The 27751-nt window shown below is 42.4% G+C and overlaps 1 protein-coding gene across 1 annotated transcript; it reads left to right on the forward strand.

Annotated features, from left to right (window-relative positions):
* Window positions 1–83: 83 nt before the first annotated feature.
* Window positions 84–27067, forward strand: mrc2 (mannose receptor, C-type 2). The gene is made up of 29 exons (XM_031867782.1): window positions 84–3813; window positions 8344–8742; window positions 10814–10987; window positions 11141–11305; window positions 11988–12101; window positions 12362–12505; window positions 12596–12787; window positions 13726–13880; window positions 14040–14144; window positions 16466–16581; window positions 16687–16835; window positions 17819–18036; window positions 18618–18760; window positions 18839–18935; window positions 19015–19144; window positions 19418–19450; window positions 19580–19746; window positions 20010–20178; window positions 20267–20409; window positions 20631–20739; window positions 21063–21229; window positions 21319–21427; window positions 21530–21768; window positions 21891–22053; window positions 22259–22408; window positions 22656–22769; window positions 23415–23594; window positions 24449–24472; window positions 24575–27067. The coding sequence occupies exons 1-29, from the start codon at window positions 3687–3689 to the stop codon at window positions 24796–24798; spliced, it is 4419 nt and encodes a 1472-aa protein (XP_031723642.1). The 5' UTR covers window positions 84–3686; the 3' UTR covers window positions 24799–27067.
* Window positions 27068–27751: the final 684 nt, after the last annotated feature.

Raw genomic sequence — 27751 nt, forward strand, 5'->3', positions numbered from 1 at the left:
CCGCGCAGAACAACCACATTTTTTTCACCAATATTTTATGGTTTTTTCTGCTCTCTCCTCCCCCCCCCCCCCCCCCTACCATAAACACACATATTTATTTAGCAATGTTTGAATTTATTTTTGGCCAATAAAATGCAAGGGACTGGTTTACCTAATAGTACTGTTGGGGGAGATTGGGCCTTAGCAGAGAGTTGCATAAACCATTAAATACTATTGGTTAAAATGTGTTTGTTGTTCTGGGCCTCTGTCTTACTGGATTTACCGTTACAGCTTTCTTTGAATGTCTGCAAGTTTTATTCTACACTTTAAAATTACAGTGTATATTCTCTTTTATTATATTCTCTAATAAGTGAGGTACATGGACCAAGAAACAAAAAAAAGTGTCAGAAAACGAACTAATGCCAACGTGTATTTAGAAAGGGCTGATGTGACGGTTTAATGCAAATGTTAGCGTAGTGTAGCAGTCAAATTACTAAAGCATCATGATGAACGTCTCTCATTCATAGATCGGTTATGCTCACCATGCTTCTGTCAGGAGATGAAGGACGACATTAATACAAACAGTCAGTGGTGTGACCTCTGTCTCTGTGGTGACCTGTTAATTGATAAGACACAATCAGCATTCTAGCACAAACAGCCATGCATGTGAAACTCTATAAAAGGCCACAAATTGAATAATTTGACCGCATGCTCTGTGAGCAGACCTCAAATACTGATTTTCGGTGAAGACACCAAGTAGTGCTCTCTCTCTTTCTCTCGAGACATACTGTTCATATGTATGGCTAGTGATACAGCAGCTTTTTGGCAGTCTAATCAACTCATCCATCCTTCCATTTTCTGCTGCTTATCTGGGGCTGGGTATCTGTGGCAGTAGGCTAAGCAAGATAGTCCAAACCACTAAATCACAAATCTAAGGGGTGTATCGGCCTACTTGGCTCTGATTGGCTAGTACTCGTTGCCTACGTAGGTTGTGATAGATATATCTAGTCCCTGTCTACAATATAGATATTTTTTTTAAACATATTTTCCACCTTCGTTTTTTTTAAAAAAAACGATCCACTCTAGAACGCGACTCCAAACGCAGGCCGGGCTAATAGATGGCGATGAAGACTAAATAAACGATACCTTAAATACCAGAGAAGAAGATTCGGAGCATAGTGAGCTTAATATCTTTTGACGCTCTTAACATATTGTAAACAATAGTAGAGCAATAGCTAATTATTTCTTTATACGTATTTATTGCAATGGCGAACATTTTAATTGACTTGTATGGAAGGATGACACGGTGGAGTTGCTGCTTAGGGTCACTTTACAATATAAGGCGATGAAAGTCCACTAAAATGTTGATTGGGAGTCTTATTATATGAAATATTCACACATCTCAGTGGCCTTTCAGGAACAGTATCCTGTAAAGGAAGAATCTGAGATGGTGGGGAACGAGTTTCCTCATGCAAAAGATATGATAAGGCAATGGTATCAACCAAGCATAAGACCATCCGGTCAAAGTGCTGTGGGCCAGCTGACACGGCAGAGTGGTGTTGCTGTGCTTCAAGCTCTGAGTGCGGTCATGAAGGAACAACGGGGTTTACTTTAGGTCTGTTTGACTGATCTTCGCTGGTTGTTGTTCAAGTGAAAACATCTGTTATGTTAAGACATCCTTTCCCAAACATTCCATTTAACATGTCCACACAGATGCAAAGTAACCAGCATTTTCATAAATCAATACCGTAAAAAGGCGTTTTTTTTTTCTAAATAACTGTTTGCATGTGAACTAGAGGCCAAAAAAATTGGTCTAAAAATATTTCTGTTCACGTGTACACAGGGACTTAAGCATTAGGTGTGAGATTGGTTCGGGTTAGGGTAAGAATATCAGGGTAAGCCAATCAGAGGCAGAGTAGGGCGGGTCATACCGTCGCTATAATGTTGGATAAAATACTGTGTCCAGACAACTCTTTACCCAGCAATGTTTTTCAGCTCCTCTTTGGGGGGATCCTGAGGCATTCCTAGGCCAGATGAGATATGTAATCTCTCCAGCATTTTCTGGGTCTCCTAACAGCTGGACGTGCCCTGACAACCTCCAAAAGAAGGTGCCCAGGGCGCATCACGATCAGCTGACCGAACCACCTCAATTTTGACACAGAGGAGCAGAGGCTCTACTCCAGGCTCCCTCTGGACGCCTGAACTCCTTTTCCTAACTCTAGGGGTGAGCCCAGACAGTTTATGGAGGAAACGCCTTTAATCCACTTGCAATCTCATTCTTTGAGTCACTCCCTAAACTCAGTACCATAGCTGAGGGGTTGGAATATTGATCAACTGGTAAATCGAAAGCTTAAACTTTTGGCTCAGCTCCTTCTTCACCAATGACTGCATCACTGGCGATGCCACACCAATCCAGCTGTTGACCCTGAGATACTGAAGACTCCTTCACTTGGGGAGACAACTCCCGACCCAGAGGGAGCAAACCACCGTGGCCTCAGAGGTGCTGACTCTCATCTCTCTTGGCCTGATGAAGCCCATAGAACCACATTGTCGGCAAAGAGAAGCAATTCTTTGTTCCCCGAACCGGACACTGTCCTGCCCCTGGCTGCGGCTTGAGATTCTGTCCATGGAAATCGCACACAGAATCAATGACAAGGGACAACCATGAAAGAGACCACTGAAAAAATATTGTAATACAGACACAACTTTCACACCTGTCACAGAAGGACTGGCTGGCTCTTAGCAACGGCCCCAGCAGTATCCCACACTCCCATAGTAACTTTCACAGGACTACCCATAGGACAAGTTGTAAGTCCTCTTAAATCCAATAAAAACCTAGATCAACAAACTTCCACAATCCCTCTCATAATCCTGTCAGGGTAAAGTGATGGTCCTCTGGCGCTCCTCGTGAATCTGAGGTCCGACAATCAGTCGGAGTCCCTTCCAGCACCCCGTCACAAGCTTTCAGAACTGGCAGTGAAAATTATAAATATCCATAAAAGGTTTCAATTGATGACCAACTACCATGTATCCTATTGACCCAGAGCAGTGTCTGGCAGTGTGTCTGAGGTAAATTGTTGTATAGCCTATACTGTAAGCTATTTTTTTTGAGTTTCGTTTTAGCAAAATTCCAAGATAATGCATTGTAATAATGCAACACAGGGTTGCAAAACAAACTGCAAACACATAACAGCATTCCTGTGGTGCCTTTTTTAGATTTGCATTAGGATATAAATCCTATAGAATTTTTTTAAGCAAAAGAGGCAAAACTCTAAAAGAAGAATAAATTAAACGACACATAATGGAGGTGAAGATGAGTATTTTCTAAAAAGTCCGAATTTGTATTTGATTTCATCCCCATTATCATAGCCCACATATTTTTTCATTCCCTCTATGTACCACATGGTTGCTATTGTGGGTCCTCTAACAGGCGCCTGGAGGTCCCCGGACCTCATGTTGGGAACCGCAAACACACACGTTGTTGACGCTGCTCCATTCATTTCACTCTCATCTGACTGAGAGGCAGACGGAGCTCTAGCGGTCAAACTCACCACCAACTCTGCACCATCGTCCTCAAAGTAAAACACTGGGGCAGTTGCTGCTCCGACTTCGCTTTTTTCGGTTTGGGTTTTTTTTTTGTGCAGCGCGCGCGCGTGTGTGTGTGTGTGTGCGCGTGTGTGCGTGTGTGTTGTAAATTAGTTGTGAGCATGCAAGGCAACGGTCGTCACCGAAACAAGGAATCAAGGAGAACATGGACAAATCGGCAACTTATATTCTACAAATGCACTTTATATTTATTCGTCTTTAGTCTGGAACTGAAGAGGAGCGTTACGGGTGAGAAAAACATCAACTTTCGCTCAATTTCATTGATGTAAAAGTCGGACAAAAACCGAGCCGACGTTTAATCTATTGTGCGTGCCTTTGTCTTAGTAGCGGCTCGCAGTCAGAAAATGCATTAGAAAGCAGACACTGAAAGATCATTCCTGCGTATTCTGGATTTGATGCCTCGATATGCCACGAACCAAAAGTCCGAGCAGTGAGTGGATCCAGATGTGGAGGAAAGCGGGGGGAGAAGGGAAGGGGCTGCTAGCTTAGTGTCTCTATTGTGATTTCTATTTATATAATACGTTTATTTCCAGCCGCAAAGCAACGTACCTTTTCGCTTTGTTGTTCTATTTTTGTGCCCAATGGTTTTTGTGGGCTGACGTAACCTGACGCTCATTTGGCACCCTGCGGGCAGATGTGACCTTTGCATCCTGTTACACGCTGTAATTAACACATTCAGTCTGGTCCTATGGATCATAACATGTTATGGGATGCTGTGGAGGGCAAACCCACCTAAGCAATGTACTCCAGTAAAGATTAGATTAGATGCATATGTATTTGTTTCATGTTTTTGACCACGTAATTATGTTCTGGAAATCAGAGTTTTCCAATGTAACTAGTATACTGTCAGTGACCTTTCTACAGTAAATGAATGAGATGATGAGGTGGACTGCAACAGAGGTTGGCCATGATTTATTTATTTGGCACAGAAAACGATATAAAGAGAAAGAATATATATGTCAGTATCAAGTCATTTAATTGGAAGTACGGAACACTCTGGGCAAACCAGACTGTAATCTCTGGCCATCTTAACACAATCAGCTACTATAAAGAAAATGTACACATTTTCTCATCATTTTCATTTAATCAGTTTGATCTTACAAAAAGAGAGTTTATAGTTACCTCATTTAATTGTATGACCTCGTCATGCCAGTCTCAGGGCATCATACTGCTTCTTATTACATTAATTTACCTATTTTAATTTGATCTTGAAGTCAGATTTAGATAATGAGATTGTGTAGGTTCACTCTCTTATCCCTAACAATATACTGCTACCTCCTAAATAATCCTGAGCTTTTTTTTTACCTTTAAGATGACTTGCAACCACCTGCCATCAAATTCCCACGTTGCCAAAGTTAAGAATCCCTCTTCAGTCACTTTTGGACCAAATGGATGAGCTGCTGAGGGATCTAAGGGGGGGGGGAATTATCATTGTTGATTTGTTTTATGAAATGTTGTATCTTTGTATTTTTGATTGGGAACAGCTCAGCATGTTGTCATGAACTGCCATGCTGTGTGTAACTTCATAAGTAATGAGAGTGTTGTGCTGTAAAGGGGTGACAGTGATGATACTAGATCATTTATAGGGAATATTCTTTCCCTGATTCATGACTGGCAGAACTGAAATGCAACAGAGTTCATTTGGGCATGACGAACATCTAGTGTGGCATTTCAAAATAAGTTTCCCGTTCACTACCTGTGGAGACATCATGGACTCTGTGGTGGTCTCTGGTGCCACGGTTCAGAGCACTCCTTTAACTGCATTTGTACATGACTCTTATCTTACTATGATTTTACTACCTCAACGGTGAGAAGTCGTTATTGCCATTATACCGTGCTTAAGTGTGGGAATGATGGACAGTTTGTTTGCACTTTATTGGTTTCTAAATTTGATACGCACTTTCGTAGAGGTTTCAGTTACTGTTTCTGAGTGACATTGCAAGATACAAATATGCTCCTCTCTCTCCCAATAGCGCCTCTCTCTCTCGCCTCTTACTCATTGGATGAGTAACCATCCACAGTTTGGGTTGCTTCAGAGCACCACCATAAAACACCAAAGAAACAAACACAGCAGGCTGGAATTTCCTGCCTATTTGTTGATTGTCATTTCATCACACTGGTCAGTTAAAGGCCCGTTTTTTAAAAAAATCTCAGACATCTGTCAAAATAAGGAGAGGTTACGGGGAAAATGCCATCTCCTCAAAAGGCAGTCTAGAGCTCTAGATTAGATATAAGTGTATAAAATAAATGAATAAGAAATGGCCACTTTTGTTTTAACTATACAGCAGCAGCAATGAGTGACACTCCACCAAACAATGTGACAAGGAGAAGTTTGTTGAAGTCATAATAAAGCTGAGATTTCCTGTTGATTCGACACCCACAATCAAGTATTGGCCTCCAACAGAATTGAGGAGGTGGAGGTTCTGGGAATATCTGCCTCTCTTGGCGAGTGTCCTTGGCCATGAGTTCCAGCCTCTCTCTTCAGCAGGAAACTGTCTTCAGTGTTGAAAGAGGGGTGAGAGGCCAAAGAAGAGGACGAGATCACAGCAGGAGAGCTGTTGTGGCTTAGCGCTCACAGAGCTCAATGGCTTAAAGTTAATCTGGAATTCTGCACTCTCTCTGATTGCCCGGGACTTTTCTCACATCAAACATCCAGTATGTGTCCCCTCCAGACTGGAATTAAAAAACTTGAATTTGCTTCTGTCTGGAGCTGCAGCTTCAGGTTGTCTAGTGGTTCAAAAGCATCATGCCAGGAACTTCTCATGCAGTCAACATATTAATACTGAGTTTATATTCACATACTGAAGTGAACTTAACACTCAAGGCTGATTTTTACTGGGCCTGTTCTGGTGTGAAAATCTTCCCGCAGGCACCGTTGAAGCAGACAATGTGGTCTATTTTTAAAGGTGGCTTTAATTCCTATTGTGACAAAATGCCATAAGACTGATTTATTGGCATGTGTGCCTTGTTTCGTTAAAAGAGTCAGCATTGCGTAGCTCTGGCTATTCAAGTATATGTCAGGTTTTTACTTGCATTGAGAGGTGTAACTAAATCCAGAGCTAAGATTATAGTAGATTAACATCTTGTCTGTTGTGGTAGACACCCATACTGTAATTACAGAGTAGAGATGAATTACAGCAGAGAACTGAGGACATGCCTGTCACAGAGGGTTTATATGAACTATCCTGAGGGCTTAATGCATAACATAATGCTTATGATTTTTATGTCCCTCAACACGATTAAAACAATGACGTAAACAAGCCTATCAACTGGGTGCTATACTGTAAGAGGGATAGCTTTATAACAACAGCATGCTGATTATATCTGATCACACCATAGAGAGCACTTCCAAACTTACACTGAACCACTCTGCCACATGCGCACCATTTCTGTGTTTGCTCCGGACCAAATGAGCTAACTGCTACTTCTGAGAAACTCAACCACAGAGGCTGAGTGCAAGAAGAGGGTGTGTCTGTCGTCTCCTCCAGATTACAGGGAATTTTGATGAGACTGTTGTCTCTGTCTCTATAAAAGCAGCACTGGAGGTTTGGAGTGTTTAAGATTATGAAACAGGGGATTGCCACAGACTGAGACTGCAGCGGAGTGAAGTGTCCACATAGGAGAGTTGTGTTTTTCAGGCAAATGCCCAGTGATCTTTTCCCACCTTCCCCACTTCCTGGCCACTCTCAAGAACCCGCCGAGTAGGAATGCTGAGGGTCTCACTTTTTCTCCCCTATATATCTTAGGTCTGAGAAAAGGGATTTATGTGTATTTTAGCAGGACCTTCATTTAGAATCCCTCCTACACTCCTGACTTGTCTTTCTATCTATACCAACTTCACACAGACTCTCAACCACAGACCAGTATATTCACAATCCTGGCTTCTAGGTTACCAATCTCTAAATCCGTTTAGAAAAAACAGGGGGAGAAGGAATAAATGAAAACCGCATATGTTGTTGAGAAAAGGGAGTTGGGTTTTGTTCCTGATATTCCAGTCACTGAGGCTGGCATCCTGCCACCGCTCTGAATGTGTTAAGTTCAACAGTTTTTTTCCATAACTCGCAGTATTTTGCAAACATTCACTGCAAAGCTCTCTCATTCAACACCTTGCAGGCAGCTATAGTTCCCCAGAGAATTACTCTGAAATAATGCCAATGAAGGCATCCGTGTACAGCAGTATGAAAACAGCTACCCATTTCACCCCCGAGGATCATCACCGTTTCATCAATTTAATCAAATTCAGACCAGTAAAATATTAAGTTACAGATTCTCATGATAAAGACTTCTACTGCTGCTCTCTCCATAGTAAAATCCAGAATAAATAGACATCGCAAAAGGTAGTGAACAAGATGAGAGGCAATTCCTGGTCAAACCTTGAGAATGGGGTGAATTCCTGACATCTGGTGCATGTTGAAATACTTCGAACGTGATCACTAAACTTGAATTAAAAACACATGCAACTACTTTTCACAGTTTATTGCATAACATTTACTTCCCGCTGAGAGCTCTTTTATATAATGTGTATGCAGGATTTTAGGGTTATTAAAGGGTTATAATTAATATTAATAGCACTGAAGTATACTACGCAGGAAAATCAGAGGCCACAACTCAAGCTAGCTCTACCCCAGCACTGCATCCGTTATTGGAGGTATTGATCCAGCTGCTGACCCGTTCTCTTGCCACATTAGCTGCTAACATGCAATCCTGTTTTAATCAGCATTATCGACTGATGCCATTGTTTGCCCTCTCTCTGCACAGAGCCGCTGGACTCTGACGAGTTTGCGTTCTTCAATGAGGGCCCCCAGGGGTGCCTGGGAGTGCAGGGTCACTCCCTCATCTTGTCAACCTCCTGTGAGGAAGACAACCAGCGCTGGAAGTGGGTGACCCGGGGTCGTCTGTTCAACCTGGGCTCCTCGCTCTGCCTGGGCGTAACCACAGGGAATGTCTCCTCCAAATGGGAAAAGTCTCCTCTGGGCGTGTACACCTGTGACCGCGAGCCTCCCAGAGTACGCTGGACCTGGAACTGTGGCCAGGTGTTGGACAACCTCAACAACTACCTTCCCACACCCATGTTTTGGAACAGCTCCTCAGCCTCTTCAAATCTCAAATGGACACTGCATGGCGGTGGGCAGGACCTGTGCTCTAAAACATATCGTGGTAAGCATGCTGGTAATTAAAAAAGATCAGATTTGCACAGCAAGGATTCTTCAGATTGATAATCAAGTTTTACAAGATAACTACACTTCCAGATACAGAAATACCTTCATTTTTAAAATCGCAAATCCTGAGCAACATAGAATATTGTATTGACAATACAATAGATGAAAGATACACACACTCTACACAACCTTCTTGTCTAATTAAAGTTATGTTTGTGACCATTTCTATTGAAATTTGATCAAAAGAAAACATGGATGAGATTACAAATGTATTAATCCAAAGACTAGAGGAACAATAAATATAAAATAAGATGAAAAATATATATTTTTTAAGAGTAATAATGGAGTGTACCCCTCTCGTAAATTGTGAAGCTTTTATGTGTCTTAAAATAAGTTACTTACCAGTGGCTAAATGAGACCACGAAACTTAATCGCATCGACGAGGTGGTGACGTGAAATCATGCGGTTGTGGTGAGGTTTGTTTATAGCCCGAGGTTTAGCTTTCACTTCTGCCGATTGTATTCACGTCTCAAAAACCATAGAAGTGATTTGTTGCTGAAAAAAATGGGAGTATGTAAGTATCATAGACAATATTTGCAATAATCCAAAATCCAGTGGAAGGCCCCATTGACTTTTTGTCGAGGGAACCGGTGTAACGCTAACTTCCGAGGTCGGCCTTACAACCTCCTCAACCACGTCAAATCTATAAAAAATAAGAAATGAGATCACAAATTGCACCCATTGAGGAATATGCAAATCATTCTCTATTGACGAAGGTCCTTCATTTCCCAGCTGTAGAGATACAGTGACCCAGTGAGCTGCTCCTTCACTGTATGTTGTGCTGCCTCGGTGCGGCAGATAGACTTACTGTTGTGAATGCCACAGCTGTATCTGATCAAATGGATATAGCAACATGTTGCTTTTAGGGCATCTTTGAGGACAGCTGGCAGACTGCCAGTCAGAGAGCCAAAGAAAACATTGCTGGTGTTTGTAAACTGCAGTAAACACGCCGAGTTGTCCTTGCCCTCAAGTGTATTTGTATTTATGTATAGTTTTCAGTCCAGATTAAATCCAACCATGGTGGTTCACAGCTAAGCCTCATTTCCGCTATCGGTACCATTCTTACCAATATCAAATGTCATGGCTGTTCACTGACAAACCTTACGGCGAGGCTCAGCTAGTCATACGAGTCGACAGTTAACAGGCTTTACTTCACTGCAATTAAAACCAGATCTGCCATCAACGTAAGACCAGAAAATCTCCCTGCACTTTCTTCCTTATCCTTCCTCTCCTCGGCCTCTTGTGCTCTTTTGTGGCGAGGGAATTGGGCGCAGAGACATTTTCAACTTTCAAGTGCCGATTTTCACAAGTTTCTTTGTGAAGTCAACTGGCTGCTGGAGAGGAATGCCTCTGACATTAGTCAGCGGAGTAGCAACTCCGCTGCAGCCAGCCAGCCAGCAATGGAGCAGAGAGGGAAGTCAGAAAGGGAGCTTCAGAAATCTTTCCTCCCTCGTTTAACGTGTCTGCCCTACTTTCCATTGGCCTAACTTCTTCTGGTAACACTACGGATCCAGCCTCTCCCCTCTCCCTGTTGCTCTTTTCTTCACACCACACTGTACTTTTGGAATCTAGAGACCAAAACAGCAGCCTCAGGGTGTTTTGTTAAACTGTAGAAACATAGATACAGATATAGTTTATAAATTCAAACTAGCCTGGTTCAAAAAGATCTTGCTGTGGAATATAAATATGCAGATCTAATCATTTCTTTGTGAAATGAAAGCTGTTGATTCAGTTTTGAAATTAAGTTCATAATAGCATTTTCCTGATAAGCTGCTTATTTGTGTTTGTTTCTTCTTCTTCCTGCTGACCACTATTTGACTTTACTGTTTTGACTGTAACATCATCCTCTGTTTTTCACCGTGTGTTTGATTACACAAGTCACTGTGAAAACAGATCAGGTATTTCAGTTCAGCACAGTTCACAGCCATAACTTCAGGCAACGCAAGCATGGTCTGACTCTCCTGCGGCATGCAGGGATTCAATTCCTCCTCCCCCGCTTTGCTCCCCAGAGATCTACACGATCCAGGGGAACTCTCATGGCCGCCCCTGCTACCTGCCCTTCCTGTATGACGGCCAGTGGTTCCACAACTGCACCAGTATCGGGCGTGAGGACGGTCACCTCTGGTGCGCCACCACTTACGACTACGGCAAAGACGAGCGTTGGGGCTTCTGTCCCGTGAAGAGTGAGTTATCACTTTTTGCACTGGAGAAATAGCCAGAAACTCAGCGAGCTTCTGCACAATCTCCTCTCACCTACCTGTTAACTTTACTGTTTTTTCCTCCCGCTCTCTCCCCCGGTCTAACTAACATCTTATCTCCTTCCCCTCACTTGTCAGGCAGTGGCTGTGAGACATTCTGGGATACTGACCCGCTGACAGACAGCTGTTACCAGTTTAACTTCCAGGCTACGCTGTCGTGGAGCGAGGCCAGGCTCAGTTGCCAGCAGCAGGGAGCGGACTTGCTGAGCATCACCAAGCTGCATGAGCAGACATACATCAATGGTAAAGTCAATGTGCACATGTCAGCAAATAAAACCTCAGAAGTAGCCAGAAAGCCCAAATGAATCAATGCTGAGCAAACAGTTAGATAATTAATCATTGATATACTGTACATCCTGGAATACATCAAATTAACGGAAAGTCTACGATCATATGGAATTTTGATAATTTCTGCTTTTATTTTTTTTTCCTGTAGGGATATAATTACACATTGATTAAATAGGCAGTGACGATAATATATATATATATATATATATACTGTATATATAACATAAAAAGGAGTCAGACATGTCAATGAAGCCTTTGTTTCTAAGTTTGCTTGTGGAAAACATGAAAAAAACTCTAATAGGAAATCTAGAGCAATGAAATGTGCTGTGGAGCATCACATTTCCTCTTCTTTGCTTTGCACATTCACTCTTCCAACAGGAGTAATTGATTTTTGGGATGTTGTGACCCTGTTGCCATTATCAGTCCATTATTATATAACAATTATGTCTTCTGCCCAATAATACAGTGTTGACAGTTAAAATCATGACAAACCAGAGAGGTTGTTTGGCCTAAGTGGAGGCACAGTATTGAGTGTTTTCTTTTATTGTGTCTTCCTTCACAAAATGACACAGAGGAAACCGTGGGGTTTTCTTGTATTTCATAACATTTGAGAAAGATGTTCTTTCTGCTGTTTTAGGTTTACTGACGGGCTACAGTGCTGCTTTGTGGATTGGCCTCAATGACCTGGACATCAATGGAGGCTGGCAATGGGCCGACTCCTCACCACTCAAATATCTCAACTGGGAGTCAGGTCAGACCGTAAAAACAACTCGTTTTCCGGCTTTTTTTTTTATGAAGCTTGACATTTCTGAGGTCTTTTTTTAAACATTTTTTTCTCACAGAAGGCTGAATGAGCGTGTTTGCTCAAATACACACTTGGTGGCCTTCCAGGGCATTTTCAGTCTTTAGCTGTCGACGGCTGGAGTATTTGGGGGGTTAAGTGCTTTGAACAAGGGTACCTTGGTAATAGTGATGTTTTGAAGAGTTCCCTTTCTTACTCTCATCCCTCAGACCAGCCAAACCATGCTGAGGAGGAGAACTGTGCTGTGATAAGAACTGAGTCATCGGGTCGTTGGCAAAACCGCGATTGTTCAGTTGCTCTGCCGTACGTTTGTAAGAAGAGGCCCAATGCCACTCTGGACCCCTTCACTACTGGTCAGTGTGTAGACATTTTTACAGCAGTTACATTTCTGCCGCAGTGCCGAAGGTTAGAATTTGATGGGTTTTATCTTTGTGCTCCCACAGATTCGTGGGCAGATGATGAGAAATATGAGTGTGATGTGGGCTGGCAGGCCTTCCAGGCTGGTTGCTACAAGTTGACGTCAGAGAAGATTGACTGGGATACAGCTCAGAAAACCTGTCAGAGGATGGAGGCCAACCTGGTCAGCATCCACACCCTACCTGAGCTAGAGTTCATCATACGCAACCTAAAGAAAGGTGATTTGTTGATTTTTTAAAATAATTTAACATTACCTTTTCCTCTGAACTGCATTGCTGCTGGGAGCCAGCAATTGAATATAATGATTTCAAATAAAACAAGTTCAATTTCTGTACCACAATAAAAGTAGTAGACTTTAAGGAATATAATAAACATTGAAAGATAAACTATGTTCCAGACAGTGAGGGACTTTGATATTTTTCTGAAGGAAGAAAAAGCATCACAAGGAAGAAAGAAAGAATATGAGTTTGTGTAACTAATGTTACTAAAGTCTGATGGGTTCACACAATCTATCAGAATGCTCTTTAAATTATGTTCTCAGCTTCTATTGTATGCACACGGAAGCAAAATGCACCGATGTTTCAGCTATGCCTTTCAGCCTGCAAAAAAAAAGAATTAAAAACACTTTCTGACAGATTTGTATGTATTGTCTTCATAAAAAAGTAGATCATTCTTTTAAAAAAAGTAAAATATTTCCAGCTGTTTTACTATATTTTATGCCCAGATCTCACGAGCAAGCTGAAATGTAATGGACACCAGGCAGTTCACTTCTTTCCCTGAGCTGAAAAACAGCACATGAAGCGAGGAATCAAGTTTTTAGGTCATGGAATTGCTCCAATGTAGTTATTGAACCTCATGGAAAGGTTTGTCAGTGTTATGGTCATCGATGGAACCCTAATCCTATTCTAACCCTAGTTATTTGTTTCCTTATTGTCTTCCTAACCTTCCTATTGTCTGTCTGTGTTATTTGTCCTGTGGTGATTTTATGCTACTTTATACTAATCCGCTACACACAGAGTGAAATATTGTGCTTTTTGCTCCACTGACACATGCACAATGCATCAAGGTTAATGCTAATACTTCTGTGCGTTTTCTTAAGTAACATCTTTAATGCTTTAAAAGATCTGAATATCTCTTCCCCCAATGTCTCTATCAGGTATTGACCAGTTATGGATAGGGCTCCATGACACCAATATGCAAATGGACTTCCAATGGACTGACCACACGCCCGTCATCTTCACCTACTGGCACCCCTTTGAACCCAACAACTTCCGCAACACCCAAGAAGATTGCGTCTCCATCTGGGGAGCTGTGAGTGACCTCCTTCACCCTCACACTGACCTTAAAAGTCTGGGGCCTTAATCACCTCAAATGGACTAATGGACTCTCACTGACAGCGGGTCTCCTCCGTTTGTATATATTTAACAGCTGTGTTCTCTCTTTCTCTTTGTGTCTTGCTTACATGTGCAGGAGGGCCGCTGGGATGACAGCCCTTGTAATCTGACTCTGGCCTCCATCTGTAAGAAACCGGGAACAAAGAGTGATGGGAAGCCAAAGCACCAAGACTGCAAACAAGTAATTCTGTTTTCTTTTTAATTTGCATTTGTTGGTACATACCTCATTTTTCTCCTTCACAAATACTTCTTATGCTGTAGATTACTGTTTTTTCCCCCCCAGTTCTGGACTAGATACAATTATTTTGTGTTTTGTCTTCTCTATATGTCGCAGTTTTACTCCACAAAGACTCCATTCAGTAGCATTTCCGTGCTCTTATTCCAGCTGCTGACAGTCTGTAGTGTTGCTTGGGGCATACTTAATATTCTAAGTATTTCAGCCTTTCTTTCACATCTGAGCCCCAGAACCCTCCTTTATCTCTCACCCTTCCACACGGTCTACTTTCAGACAAACTGAAATCTGGATGCACACGTTCATGTACTTTCCCATGACCCAATAAAACAAAACAAAATACATATTTTTAAGGTATTCAAATTGGAACATATTGTTTGTAATTCCATTCAACAAGTGTATTTGGTAAATACAACAGAAATGCACCATCAATCCTGACTACTTGTACCCACATGGCAAACAGATACATCTGGAGAATCTATCTACATCTGTCTCTGGTTTCAGTCCATAATTCTCTCCATATGAGACTCTCATACCTGACTTGCCCCTACCTGATCACTACTGCTAACGGTCACTGTCCAAGTTAACAGTTAAGGTTTTTCCACTTAGTGGATAATCATTGTGAGAAATGAAAACAAAGTGTGTGCAATGCTGTATTTTTTTGCCAAGCGTTGATTTATGATGTAAACGACCTAAAGTTGAGAGTCGTGCTGATTCTCAGCTGCTACTTTCAACAAAGATCTTTGTATAACCGTTTGTTTGGTGTGATGAATCTTTACCCCTCTCCCTGGGGAGTGAGGCATCATGGGTGGTAATGCGACGGGGAGTCATTTGGCATGACACGCTGCAGTGCCCTGAGGCGGTGCGGTTTGTCTTACACAACATGTAAAACAACGATGACAGAAAACCTGCTGACCGCCTCAGCAACATTACATACCCCATCCAGCGCTGGGCTCATTACTCCAAAAAATGTAATGGATTGCTCATCACTGTAACGCTGTCATTTATCTTACTCATCGGAGCATCCACTCGGTACACTATAGTGTTGCATTTTTGCTTTATACTTCCAAAGATAGTGATTTTAGGATCAGCATAACTCAGTTGCTTCATAAACAGAGAGATGGGACAACATTGATGTCTAATGTCAGAGGCTGCCTGGGGCGTGAGCAGCTGCTTTAGGCCCCTCAATCACCATGGGGGCCCTACAATAATTGAAAATGTGTGCTCTTTTTTGGTTATTTAACTGTTTAAAAACCTTTGTGCAATATCAAATTTCTCGAGGAACAACAACAAAAAAATCTCAAAGTGTATCTCAAAGTGACTATACTCAATATTATGTATAATAACAAAGTATAAAATGATATTGTGAAGAAGGTTGCTCTCAGTGGTGAAGCTACAGAGAATCATCACCTGAATCTACAGCCCTCCTCGGCTTTACAGAGCTTTAAAGCTTTCAGCTCGTTGTTTAGCTGTCTTTGAGTTCCCTTTCATTGCTCTCACAGCATCAATTTCTACCGCAGCATGCAGCTGTTGTCAGAAAAAAAGCTAAAAAAAACCAGACACAATTAGAGACTAGCTATGCAACATAGAGTTTATTTATCTAGATGCCAAATATGATTGTACAAAACTGTACACGGACTGTCTGTCACTATCATTGTCTCGCAAAACCTCTCCCCTTGTGCTTCTTTGTGTTGGCTGCTCTCTGCATCTGTACACGTCGACAACTCTAGTAGGCCTGCATGATCTGTCAGGAGGGATTGAGGCCAGGGAAAAGTTATTCCTGCATGTCTGGACGTGTTCTTTTTATTTGCTTGGGATACAGTTGCCTGGTATAAGTGGACTCACTTCTGTTTTGACTGTTAAAACGACATTTAAATTATTTTCTGAGAGACACCATTTATGTTTTTTTTTTACCAATGCAGTGGAGGATACACTATGTTTTAGGTGTTTTAGGTGTTGTTTGATTGTCTTTCTATCTGTGAGATTTTACTTGATTCTTTGGTCCAACACCTCTACCCCAAAAAGGTTCTGTGTGATGTTGATTCTCTATTTTCCTTTAATGTTCCAATTAGTTGTTGGCCTAAGTATTGCCGTATAGTTCCTGAAGCTGGCGTAGCTACTGAAACATGATCAATGTTGGTGCACATCCAGATTTTGAATTGTTGAATTAGCAATTTAAAGTTCTGCACAGCCTTCGGAAATGTTTGCGTTCTTTCAATGGTTTATTTATTTTTGAATTTTGTTTTCCCTCTCCTCTCCTCTCCTCTCAGGGTTGGAAGTGGCACAGCCCAGCTTGTTACTGGGTGGGTGAAGATCTGTTTACCTTTGATGAAGCCAGAAAGTCTTGTGAGGACCATGGAGCTGCCCTTGTTACCATTACCAATAGGTGCGAACAGCAACACACACATACTGTGACACACACACACACACAGACATCACAGTGTTTTGTCAGTGCAGCCTTTCTAAAAGCCCCTGCTTTACATCTTTAAAGGTTCGAGCAGGCCTTTGCCAACAGCCTGGTGTTCGGTCGCTCTGGTGATTCCTTCTGGATCGGGCTCCATGACCAGGCCAGCCCCGGCTCTTTCCACTGGCTCAGTGGGGACGAAGTGTCCTACACTAACTGGAATCGCGACCAGCCAGGTAGGTCACATATAATATGTGATAATGTATTACAGGATGCAGAATGACCAGATTGGGGTTGTTACAGTATCTTCCCCGCCCACTTCCTATTCATTTCTTTGTTCCTGCTGCTGTGATGAGTTAACTTCTTTGGCTGAAGATTTTCCATTCTAAACCAGAGCCCAAACTGGATTGGTCCCAAGTGCTTTGAATGAGGCAGCACACAGGAGAATACTTCTTGAAACATTCCTGCTATCATGGAGTTTGGATAAATTGAAATTTCTAAACCAGACCTGGAGATTCAAAAAACAGTTGTGAGCCAGTTCTCTGGCTTTAGAGTCATTCATATTCAAAGATATGAACTGTCTGGTCTCTGCACAGAGTATAGCTGCACTTTGTTGCTCTAGTCGACGTGGCTAGTTGAAGGATCTCTGTCTATTTATTACTCCATCTGTAGGTTTTTGTCACACAACAACCTTTCTAGTATGAACATTTATTATATATGCCTTTATAATCCACAATTTATTTTGCACCTATGAGGTGGAGTAGTGGCAGAAAAACTCACTACAGTTTAACCACAACACATTTGTTCTCTTTAAAGCTCCAAAGCTTTATCATGGATTGTATCATGCCATTCTAGGAGAATGAGTTTCAGAGAGCATCACAATGACACATGTACAGACACTTATCTCTCTATAATAACAATAAAACACAATATCATCATGTAGAAGACCACTACTGGTGTACACACAGTTAAAAAAAAAAAAAAAAAAAAAAAAAAATAGATTCTTAATGGAGATTAGACAGGTTTACAGCAAATGTTGGCCATTTTTTTTTTGGAGAATAGTTTAATGTAGCATCCGACACTCATAATTACCTGAAAAGAATTGTGTCATCACGATTTCCACACATTTTTTTTTCCGTTTCTCTATTTCCACACATTTCATCAGTGTAGCCTCTCTTTCTCTCCACTCACCTACGCTTCACCCTCTTAACTATTTCAGTCAGCGTCCGCGGCGGCTGCGTCTCCATGGCGACGGGCTTTGCAACAGGTCTGTGGGAGGTGAGGGAGTGTGCGTCATCGAAGGCGAAATTCATCTGCCGTCAGAACCAGGACACGTCTCTGAGCCCCGGGCCCCCCGTCCCTCAGCCGACCCCGAGCCTCAGCGGCTCCTGTCCCAGCAGCTGGAAGAGCAGCAGCAACCTGCACTACTGTTACAAGGTTCACCTCAGCAATGTTTCACAGTTTCACACCATCACTACTCTGCTGGAAGTTTCTTTAAATTTCCTTTAATTATTAATTAATTTAGTCTTGGACTAAAAGGGCCTTGGCTAATATTTGAATAATCAATTATTCTTATTTTTAATGAGCATCCGAGTGAATTATATGTAGATGCAGATATGATCACATTTTACAAATTAGGTTGACGAATTCAAGGCGATTTAAAAGTTCAACTTCTTCACAGTGAAAAACCAAGGTAGCTTTACTTTGTACGTGTCCAGTCTAATGATAATATTTGAGTTAAAATGATATTTCATCTAGATTATGAACATGTATATAGATTCAGATAACCCTCATATGCAACTCTGAACTCTATCTTTATGAAATGCTGAAACACATCTTGTATGATGCTGTATTTTTAACATTTAGCAAATCTAAAGATGTATTTTTAAATGCTTATATAGCACATAGCATTCAATGCACAGGTTGTGATATAAGTGTAGAATTACCAAAATGATCCCTTAAATCGGTGAAGTCTGTAACAAAAATAAGCTGACAGCACCAAATTCTTCTTTGTGCAGGTGTTTCATTCCTCCCAGCTGGAGAAGAAGCTGAGCTGGCTGCAAGCTCACCTGTCCTGCCGGAGACACGGAGCCAACCTGCTGAGCATCACCAGCCCTGAGGAGGAGCACTTCATTCTGCAGGTCCTCCATGAGGCCTTTGGGTGAGTGTGCGCCTCTGACCAGGTGATGTGTGATGTTATATGCTGAATCAACGGTGTTGATGATGGTGTGGCCCACAGGGAGTCAGAAGACCACGAGCAGCACTGGTTTTGGATTGGACTGAACCGCAGAAACCCAATGGACAATGGCAGCTGGAAGTGGATTGATGGACTGGCTGTGAGTAAAGACAAGATGCAACCTAACTGTCTAGATATACTGGGCAGCACAATCGGTTTACTCGTTGCTTGTGTCTCAGTTCACATACCAGAACTTCGGCCGCTACTACTACAACGTCAGGCAATGCGCTGCAGCAGACCTGGGCACTATGACCTGGCTGGCCATGCACTGTGACTCTGAGTTAGACTGGATCTGCAAGATCCCCAGAGGTACAACAACGCTGTGCCTTTTCTTTGGGCTCATTTAGAAAGTCCTATACTGTATTAGTACATGAGCACCGGACATATTTAAATCCAAATTTTTGTATTGTATTCCATGTTGCACATTTTCTATTCATCTTTAGAAAATCCCCTTTTCCACCTACAGTGTCACTCTCTGATTTGAGTCTCTCAAGATTGCTTCCCTTTTTCCTCATTGCATTTTGGGTCGCTCACATTATATATGTCATGAAAACGCTTTTTTTCTTGTGTGTGGGCTTTCAGGTAGTGTTGAGAAGGAACCAGATGTCTCTGAAGGTCAGTCTCATCTTCTTAGCTTTGATCTTCTCTCGGCATACTGAACTGATCTCCTGAGGCCTTATTTTAAAACCTTCCTATTATGTCTCATGACTGTCTTTCCTTCTTTTCTCACCCCTCATCCGTCAGGCACCACTTCACCGGAGTGGATTGGCTTCCAGGAGGCTGAGTATAAATTCTTTGACCACCGCAACACTTGGGACCAGGCCCAGAGGATTTGCTCCTGGTTTGACTCCTCGCTGGCCTCCGTCCACTCAGCTGAGGAGGAAGCTTTCCTGGCAAACACTTTAATCAAGGCACTGCACACTTTATCAAAAAGTTCATCATTGTTTGTATGAGTTGATTATAATGCATAAAGGAAATGAATTACTGGTGGTTTTGCAGGCAATCCAGCTTTATGAGGGCAGCACTTTAGAAATACCGAACAAGCATCAACCTGTGTGATCTGTTTCATCATTATTTTTAATCTGCTGCCAGCCTTTTCCACAGTCATGCCCTGCCTGTTTCAAGGTCTGTGAGGCCTCGATATGCCTTTTCACAGTTTATCGCTCGCATTCAGATGGTGAAAGTGGAGGGTGACAACTGGTGGCTGGGGCTTCACACCTATGAAAATGATGGCCGTTTCCGCTGGTCAGACCACTCTGTGCTCAATTATGTGTCCTGGGCCCTCGGGAGGCCACACCCGGTCAGCCGTGATCGCAGATGTGTCCACTTGTCCGCCAGCAAAGGTAAGAACATCCTGAAAATGAGACCTCATGAGATTAAATCAAATACAGCACACATGTGCATGAGCTTGTATTTTTCCCTCCCTAACAGCGGAGTGGGCTGATCAAAAGTGCCACTCTGACCTGCCCTACATATGTAAAAGAGTGAATGTCACAGGCACCATTCCTCCAACTCCGTCATCCCCCCACCCACCTTCAGGCTGTCCTGACGGATGGTCTTCCTATCAACATAAGGTAGAGCTACAACACACCAGTAGCCCAGTATGATGCAATTATTATGTTAAGTTGTATACAGGATGCATCAAATAAGTATACCATACAGGCAGTAACTCATAGCAAGTAAACATTAAGTACCTATTCATGTTTTATTTCATGCACCTGTTTTTGGTCTTTACTCAACCTAACCTGAGCCTTGTTTTTTTTAATGTGCGCAATGACATCTGGTGTTTCTGTAGTGTTTCAGAGTTTTTGATCAGTTATACCGAGTCACATGGTCTGCAGCCAAGCTGAAATGTGAAACACAGGGAGGTGTACTGGCAGTGGTGTCCAATCATTTGGAGCAAGGTAATTACAGCAGAATACAGCTGGCCGTAAAGTCCAAAGCTGGGAGGGGGGGGGCTGGACCAAACTAAAGTTAATGAACTTACCTCTCCACGAATATAGATTACCTACTTCCTCAGGTATAATTACTTTTATACAGCAAATGTGTATGATCTGTCATTGTGAGCAGTATCACATGGATGTAGTATGTTAAAATCATAAGAATCAACAATTAGTATGTGGTTTAGATATTCATGTTCATATTAAACTGTCCCTATATTTATCACTGTTGATAAGAGTCTCACCGCACACATGCACACTGATGCAATCGATTCTCTTCCTAATAGCTTTTGTCACAACCCTGCTTCAAAATGCCAGCGTCGACCTTTGGGTGGGTCTGACCTCAGACTCTAAAGGCCATTTCCAGTGGGCCAAGGCGGGCCTGCTCAGCTACACCAACTGGGCTCCCGGAGAGCCACTGGACAACAGCGGACCACACCACGACAAGAACCCGGTACCCACAAAACTCACCTCTCTGTACACGTGTCATGGTTTTTGTCCTTGATCTGTTCCTGCTCTGACCATTTCCCTGTTACCTCTCAGGGAAACTGTGTGGTGATGATTCATGGGAACCCACAGAAGAACACTGGCATGTGGGCCTCCCGCGCCTGTGAGATGGAAAGCAACGGCTACATCTGTCAAAGGTCCCAAGGTGTGATAATGAATTATGAAACAATAGACTGCTTTAAAAGTGCAGAATATTTGCACCACAAACAGAAGTGTGAAAAATTATTTGACTTTGTCGTTGCTTCAGACTCGGGTCTCCCTGCGGCCCCGGCTCTTATCCCTGCCTCCCTGTCGAAGCCCGTAGAGCTGGGTGGCGTGACCTACAGGGTTGTGGAGAAGCGTCTGGACTGGACCGGCGCGCTCCACCTCTGTGAATCTTTGAATGGGACCCTTGCCACGGTGACGGATCCCTACCAACAGGCTTACCTCACACTTCTGATCAATAGCCTGCACCGGCCTGCCTGGATCGGTATCTACAATTATGGAGTGAGATTATTAACTTACAGTATATGTTATTAAAATATGAATAGAGTTACACAAGTGCAACAGTGTTTTCCTTGCTGAAAGAAACTGCAGTGAATTGCGACTTACTTTTTTAATGTTTTCAGGGACGGAGCTTCACCTGGCTGGGTGAAGATGAAGTGTCGTATTCAAACTGGAAAGATGGGGAGCCCCATCAGACGGCCGGATGCGGTCACATGACCACTACTGGGCAGTGGACTATGACTCCCTGTGATGCTAAACTGGACACTGCTATCTGTCAAATTAGTGGTATGTGTGTGTGTGTGTGTAATGTAACAGCAATAATATCAATTAAGATGCGGAACAAATGCACCTAACAAATCCCCAGAATGCCATACACAGTGCTGTTGTGTGTGCACACATCTTGTAAAAAATGGAAACACCTTACCAGCATTTTTCATTGATCAGTTACTGTAGTTTAAATGTATTCATCTCAGTTTTTCCTCCTTGCCAGATGAGCCTGTGCTTCATGAGTGGATCTACCCCGGCCAGTGCCCCCACTCTCTGGGGGAGTGGTCATGGGTGCCTTTCAGAAACCACTGTTACGCCTTCAACCTGCAAAGTCTTAGACTGCAGCAGGATGCACGTACATCCTGTAAAAAAGGTACCTCTCCTCCTGACTCCTGCTGCGCTGCCCGTACAACTCATGATACTGAATTGAAAGCCAATTAAGTGCAATGCTTCTGACCTTCTCAACTGCAAACATAATTGACAAAATGCATCAATACTTCTAAATTTAGAAGTGTTGTTCATCGAGCTGGCTGCACCATTGTTAAATCTCCACGTATGATCAATTCCCATTTCCCTTTTGTTCAATCTCTGTGTGTTTCTTTCTTTTTTGTCTCTTCTAGTGGGAGCTGAACTTCTCTCTATCTTGGATGAGACAGAGAACGGATTTGTATGGGAACACATCCAGAGCTATGCAGAGCAGGCACATGGAGCTTGGCTGGGCGTCAGCGTGAAAGGTCCGGGCACATTGCATCAGACAGTCCGTTCCATCTCTTTCTACCGCAGAAAACTTATTGACCTTCAGATATTCCACTTTTTTTTTTTTAATCCAAGTGTATTCATTTTAGGCTGCTTGTAGTGCAATTATCTTACTCTGCGTGCAGATAACTTTCATAATTTAATAAGTTTTACCCTTCTTAGATTGTATCTAAGAAGGTTTTACGTGACTGATTATGATTTGAAACATAACATATGAAACCATGAAACAATTAATTAAGTAGAGGAAACCTAATTAAATCTGTTTCTCTCGTGTCAAATGAATGTGATAAATGTGCATTATGCCGGAACATTTCATTTTTTTAAACGGCATTAATCTTAATTAGGTAATTTGAGTGAAATGTACTTAATTATGATTGGTAAATTAATGGGAGGAACTATATATTTTATATATCCAATAATGGACTATGACTAAACAGAGATGTCAGCCAGAACATGATATGATGAATTAGCTCTCCTTCACATTACACTATAGAAACACTTCTGCTTGAGTTTGTTTAAAGCTCCTCTGAGTGTGTGTGTGTGTGTGTGTGTGTGTGTGTGTGTGTGTGTGCGTGTGTGTGTGTGTGTGTGTGTGTGTGTGTGTGCATCTGTTCCTGCTGCAGGTAGAGGCCTAGTGTGGAGCGGGGACACAGAGATGTCGTACACCAACTGGGAGGCGCATGATGTCGCCTTCTCTGTTCTGTCTCCAAACTCCTGCTTCTGGATCCAGAGCAACAGTGGCCTGTGGAAGCCGGGCTCCTGCAGAAATCGCACACATGGAGTCATCTGCAAAGGGCCTCGCAGTAAGCAAACACAAGACCGCTTTAGCCAAGGGGAAGTCATTCACAGAACCAGCTCTAGTTGAGTTAGTCGACTTTGAGATCAAACTAGTCAACAATGAGACCAGAGCAAATTAAATCATTTTCAAGGTTTTATTAATTCTTGAAATCATCACGATCCATGTGCAGGAGCTGAGATAATTACATTCAATTCAATTTATTTTGTACAGCCCAAAAACACAAATCACAAATTTGCCTCAGAGGGCTTTACAATCTGTACACATGCGACATCTTCTGTCCCGGGACCCTCACATCGGAACAGGAAGAACAAAACAAGAAAACCTTTAACGGGAAGAAAAAAAAGGAAGAAACCTTAGAGCAACAGAGGAGGGATCCCTCTCCCAGGATGGACCGAAGTGCAAATGATGTCATGTGTACACATTTAATGCATATGATATAAAGGATTCATATAGTGAGAATAGTAAGCAGGATAATGATGGAAACATTGCAACTACTACTAATAATAATAACAGCAGCAGTGGATACAGAATATTAATAATAATGATAATAAAAGCAGTAATGGTGTCAGTAATAGTAATGTGACTAATAATATGAATGATAGTAGCAGTGTCCTTTAACATGAAACCCATCAATAAATCAAATATTGGCTAATGAATTCAAAGAGATTCACACACTATACATAACTGCAAACCCTTAAATTGATTCAAATAAATGAACAGTGAAGAAGCCACAGAGAAAAAAAACCTGTATTTGTAAGTGTGAAGACACAGTGGAACAGCCTGTGAAATACCCCAGTAGGGGATGATATCAATGATCAGTGATACATTTTTATTAACTGTCCTTTCCTTCGTCTGCAGCTGCTGAAACCTCAGCTGTAACAAGTAAGCATAGTTATCTTCTGCCGCGTTACTCGGATCAAATGACCTAACCACAAAGTGAATTGTTTACACTAATCCTGACATCCATCTTCTACCTCTACCTAGTGGATAGTGGCAACCACCTGCCCACTCTGATTGTTGTCATGGTGACGGGCCTGGTGCTGGTGGTGCTGATAGTCGGCGTGATCTACTTGTACCGTCGGCGAACGATCGGGTCCCGGGGGTCCTATGAAGGGGCCCGCTACAGCCGCACCAACTCCAGCCAGGCGGAGCAGGTTGAGAAGAACATCCTGGTGTCTGACATGGAGCTGAACGAGCAGGCAGAGTAGCAGAGACCGACCTGGACCGACCGACCCAGAACCGGACCCAACCCTTGCACAGGAGAGGCTGATTCAGACAGACATTGTGGCATTTATGTTGTTGTTGTCTCTTTTGAAACCAAAAAAAAAAGATTTTTAAAGTGCTGAAGGGCTGTGTAGAGCGCAGCAGTTGTTTAGTTTTAAATTGAATCCCCGCCTTCTCAATCATCTTCTGCCAAGACTTAACAGTTCTACCGATTTCTCTCCAGATAAATCAGGTCCTTCCATATGTACAACTTTTCCCCCCGAAAGCGTTCATGAAGCCCACAAACGGATCTACCGGGAGTTTAGGTTTATTGCAGCAGCTGGAAAAGTTCAACATAAATCGGTTTTATGAAATCACTCCTCAATGTCTCCTCTGGTGCCAATGTAAATTTTTGCTCGGTGTAAATTTCCTTTTTTTTGTTCCCATTTTGATTGAAAGACTTACAAAGCAAGAAAGTACAATCACAGCCACAGATCGACTCTTAACTAAAACCGTTTGTCTCTGTCCTCTAAATACATAACCACAGTCTTCTCCGGGACCAAATTCACTTTTCCTTTTCTTCTGTTTTACCATGACAGTATTTACCGGAACTTGAGGTGTTTTTTTTGTTGTTTTATTGCATTCATGTCCTTCCCATTGATTTGTCATTATCTGTGCAGCGGTAAGACTGTAAACTGTTACTGATGATGCATGTGTGGTTTTTGTGGGTCCGCCTCTCTCCTCCTCTCTGATCTGACACGTCAGCACCAGCTGGCAGAAGAGCAGAGGAGGAAGAAGTCCAAATGTGAATGTGTGGAGGGTGACAGGGATCATTATTAGTGGTGACCGTCTGAGGGTTCTTAGTGTTGAAAGCTGGTCTTTAAGTAGGCTACATTGTCTTTTTTGTACTGCAGGACTGAAGGTTTTCATGAAATGATCAGGCTTTCAGCTCCCATGGCTCTGTGTACATTTTGGCACTTTCTTCAATTATCTTGAGCGAATTCAATCTTGGTCATCCACTTGCCTTTAGTCATTCCGAACTTGTGTTTGTTTTGGCTTCCAATGTACCATCTGGTGCTGATTCAGCAATTATTAAGGGCAGTGATTCTCTTTGTATGCACCATGGAGTTGCAATTTGATATTTGTCTAGTTCATCATTTTTATGGACACAGTTCACTTCTCTGTGTGTTTTATCACGTGGATATTTTTCACTCTTTGTCTTTTTAATGATGCAGGTTTCATTATGTGTTTTGACTTAAATACGACTGGAAAAGACATTTGGAAACGTTCCTACTTTTAAGGGATAAACGCCAACGCTTGAACTTCTCATTGCCCCACAAAGGAAAACATCCCTCAAGTGAATGACTCCGTTGTATACGCGAGAGCCAAAAAAATGTTTTAAAAGTGAATTCACTATTTCGCAAAAGAAAACCTCCTTCCAGTCTTTTTCTACGTCATTTTAAGATTTAACATTTGCGCAGGGTAATGACCACGTTCTTTAGAGTTCATTTGCCTCAAACATTTTTCTTTTTCCCTCAACTCTTGCCTCTGAGTGCATTTCTGTCTTTTTGCTTGCAGGAATTCATTGGGGCCATTTCAGTCTGAGGCTTTTGGTGTCTCACAGAGCTGTTGTAAAAGAAAAGAAAAAAAAAGCTGCGTGCGTTGGACTAAGATAGAGGGGGAAGGGAGCAGGAGAAGGGGTAAGGAGAAGTGTGTGAGTGAGTGTGTGTGAGTGTGTGCAGTCTCCAGCTGTGGAATGTTGAGTCGGCAAGAAGAGCTCAGTGGCAAGTCTGGAACCAATCAGAGCAGGAGAGCTCAGGGACATGAAGGGTCAGAAAGAAGACAGAAAAAAGGAAAACTAGATGAAGGAGAAAAGGGGGGGGGGGGGGGGGGAGTGTGAGGAGGAGTCAGGGTTGTAGGAAGAGAGGAAACATGCAGGGAAGGAGGAGTGTAAAGGGTACAGTGGTTTGTCCCAGGCTTACCCCGACCTCTGCTGGTGGTTTTACTGTAAAGGTTTGTCTTTACATACAGTATGATGTCAACTGATTGAGGTGATGAGGTGAAGATGCAATGACCATCGGTGTGTTCCCCAATGAGATCCTCTCTGCGATGCCGGCCGGCTCTTGTCCCCGTGAAGATTAGCTGAAGCACCTGTTTGTTTTTTAAAGTTTTTGTGTCACTTTTATATGAATTGAATAAAGTCTATGTTCTCAAAGCTTCTGTTTTCAGTTATTTATGAATTATTATTAACCGTGGAGCAAATTCTCATGTAAATGTGTTACCTGTTGACAAACAGAGAGAAGCTGTACACTATCCATTTGTTTGAATCTTTGTGTTAAGATTTTTGAGTCTTAATAGTCAGTGAGCTGGAAAATCAACCGTGGACTGCAATGTCTCTGTTTCTCCACCAGAGGGCACACCTTGCCTGCTGTATGGGACACATCCTCCTGCTCATGTTGTCGTTTGATTCACCTGACTTTTATCGCTCCCTGCACAAGTCACTATTCATTTTCTAGTGCTACTGATCTACAATCTACATCTTGGGATCAATTTCATAATTTCAATTTCTTTGTGATTGCGATCATGTCTTCAGTTGAACGGTTTTGAATGTGTGATTTCACCTGATGAAAATGTGCTAGTGTACTAAGTAAGAGTAAGAGTAGCAGCTACAATCCATACTCCACCGCCTCCATCCACCCAGCTGCACTATGTTCGAACAGGCAGACCAACACAGAGACCAGTGGATGTTTGAAACCCATCACCTGGTGTGATGGGAGCTTGTGGCCTTTTCTGGCCAGAGACCTGGACCTCTGCAGCGAAACATCAGAGCCATCAGTTTGTTATTCAAATCAAATCTCTGTAATCCATCTCACTTAGGATGGATGTCACAGCTCATCCATCTGCATGCCGCAGGCACTCAGTTTAAAGCATCCAGGTTTTATATGCTCCAGCAGTTGA

This window comes from Anarrhichthys ocellatus, unplaced genomic scaffold (genome assembly GCF_004355925.1).
Source record: "Anarrhichthys ocellatus isolate YVR2014 unplaced genomic scaffold, GSC_Weel_1.0 scaffold40, whole genome shotgun sequence".
NCBI classification, from domain to species: Eukaryota; Metazoa; Chordata; class Actinopteri; order Perciformes; family Anarhichadidae; genus Anarrhichthys; species Anarrhichthys ocellatus.

Bases quoted from the DNA above. Each gene is read 5' to 3' on its own strand.
- mrc2 (XM_031867782.1), top strand. From the start codon at position 3,687: ATGCAAGGCAACGGTCGTCACCGAAACAAGGAATCAAGGAGAACATGG. The intron at 3,814-8,343 runs GTGAGAAAAACA...CTCTCTGCACAG, and splicing joins ACTGAAGAGGAGCGTTACGG to AGCCGCTGGACTCTGACGAG. The intron at 8,743-10,813 runs GTAAGCATGCTG...TTTGCTCCCCAG, and splicing joins GTGCTCTAAAACATATCGTG to AGATCTACACGATCCAGGGG.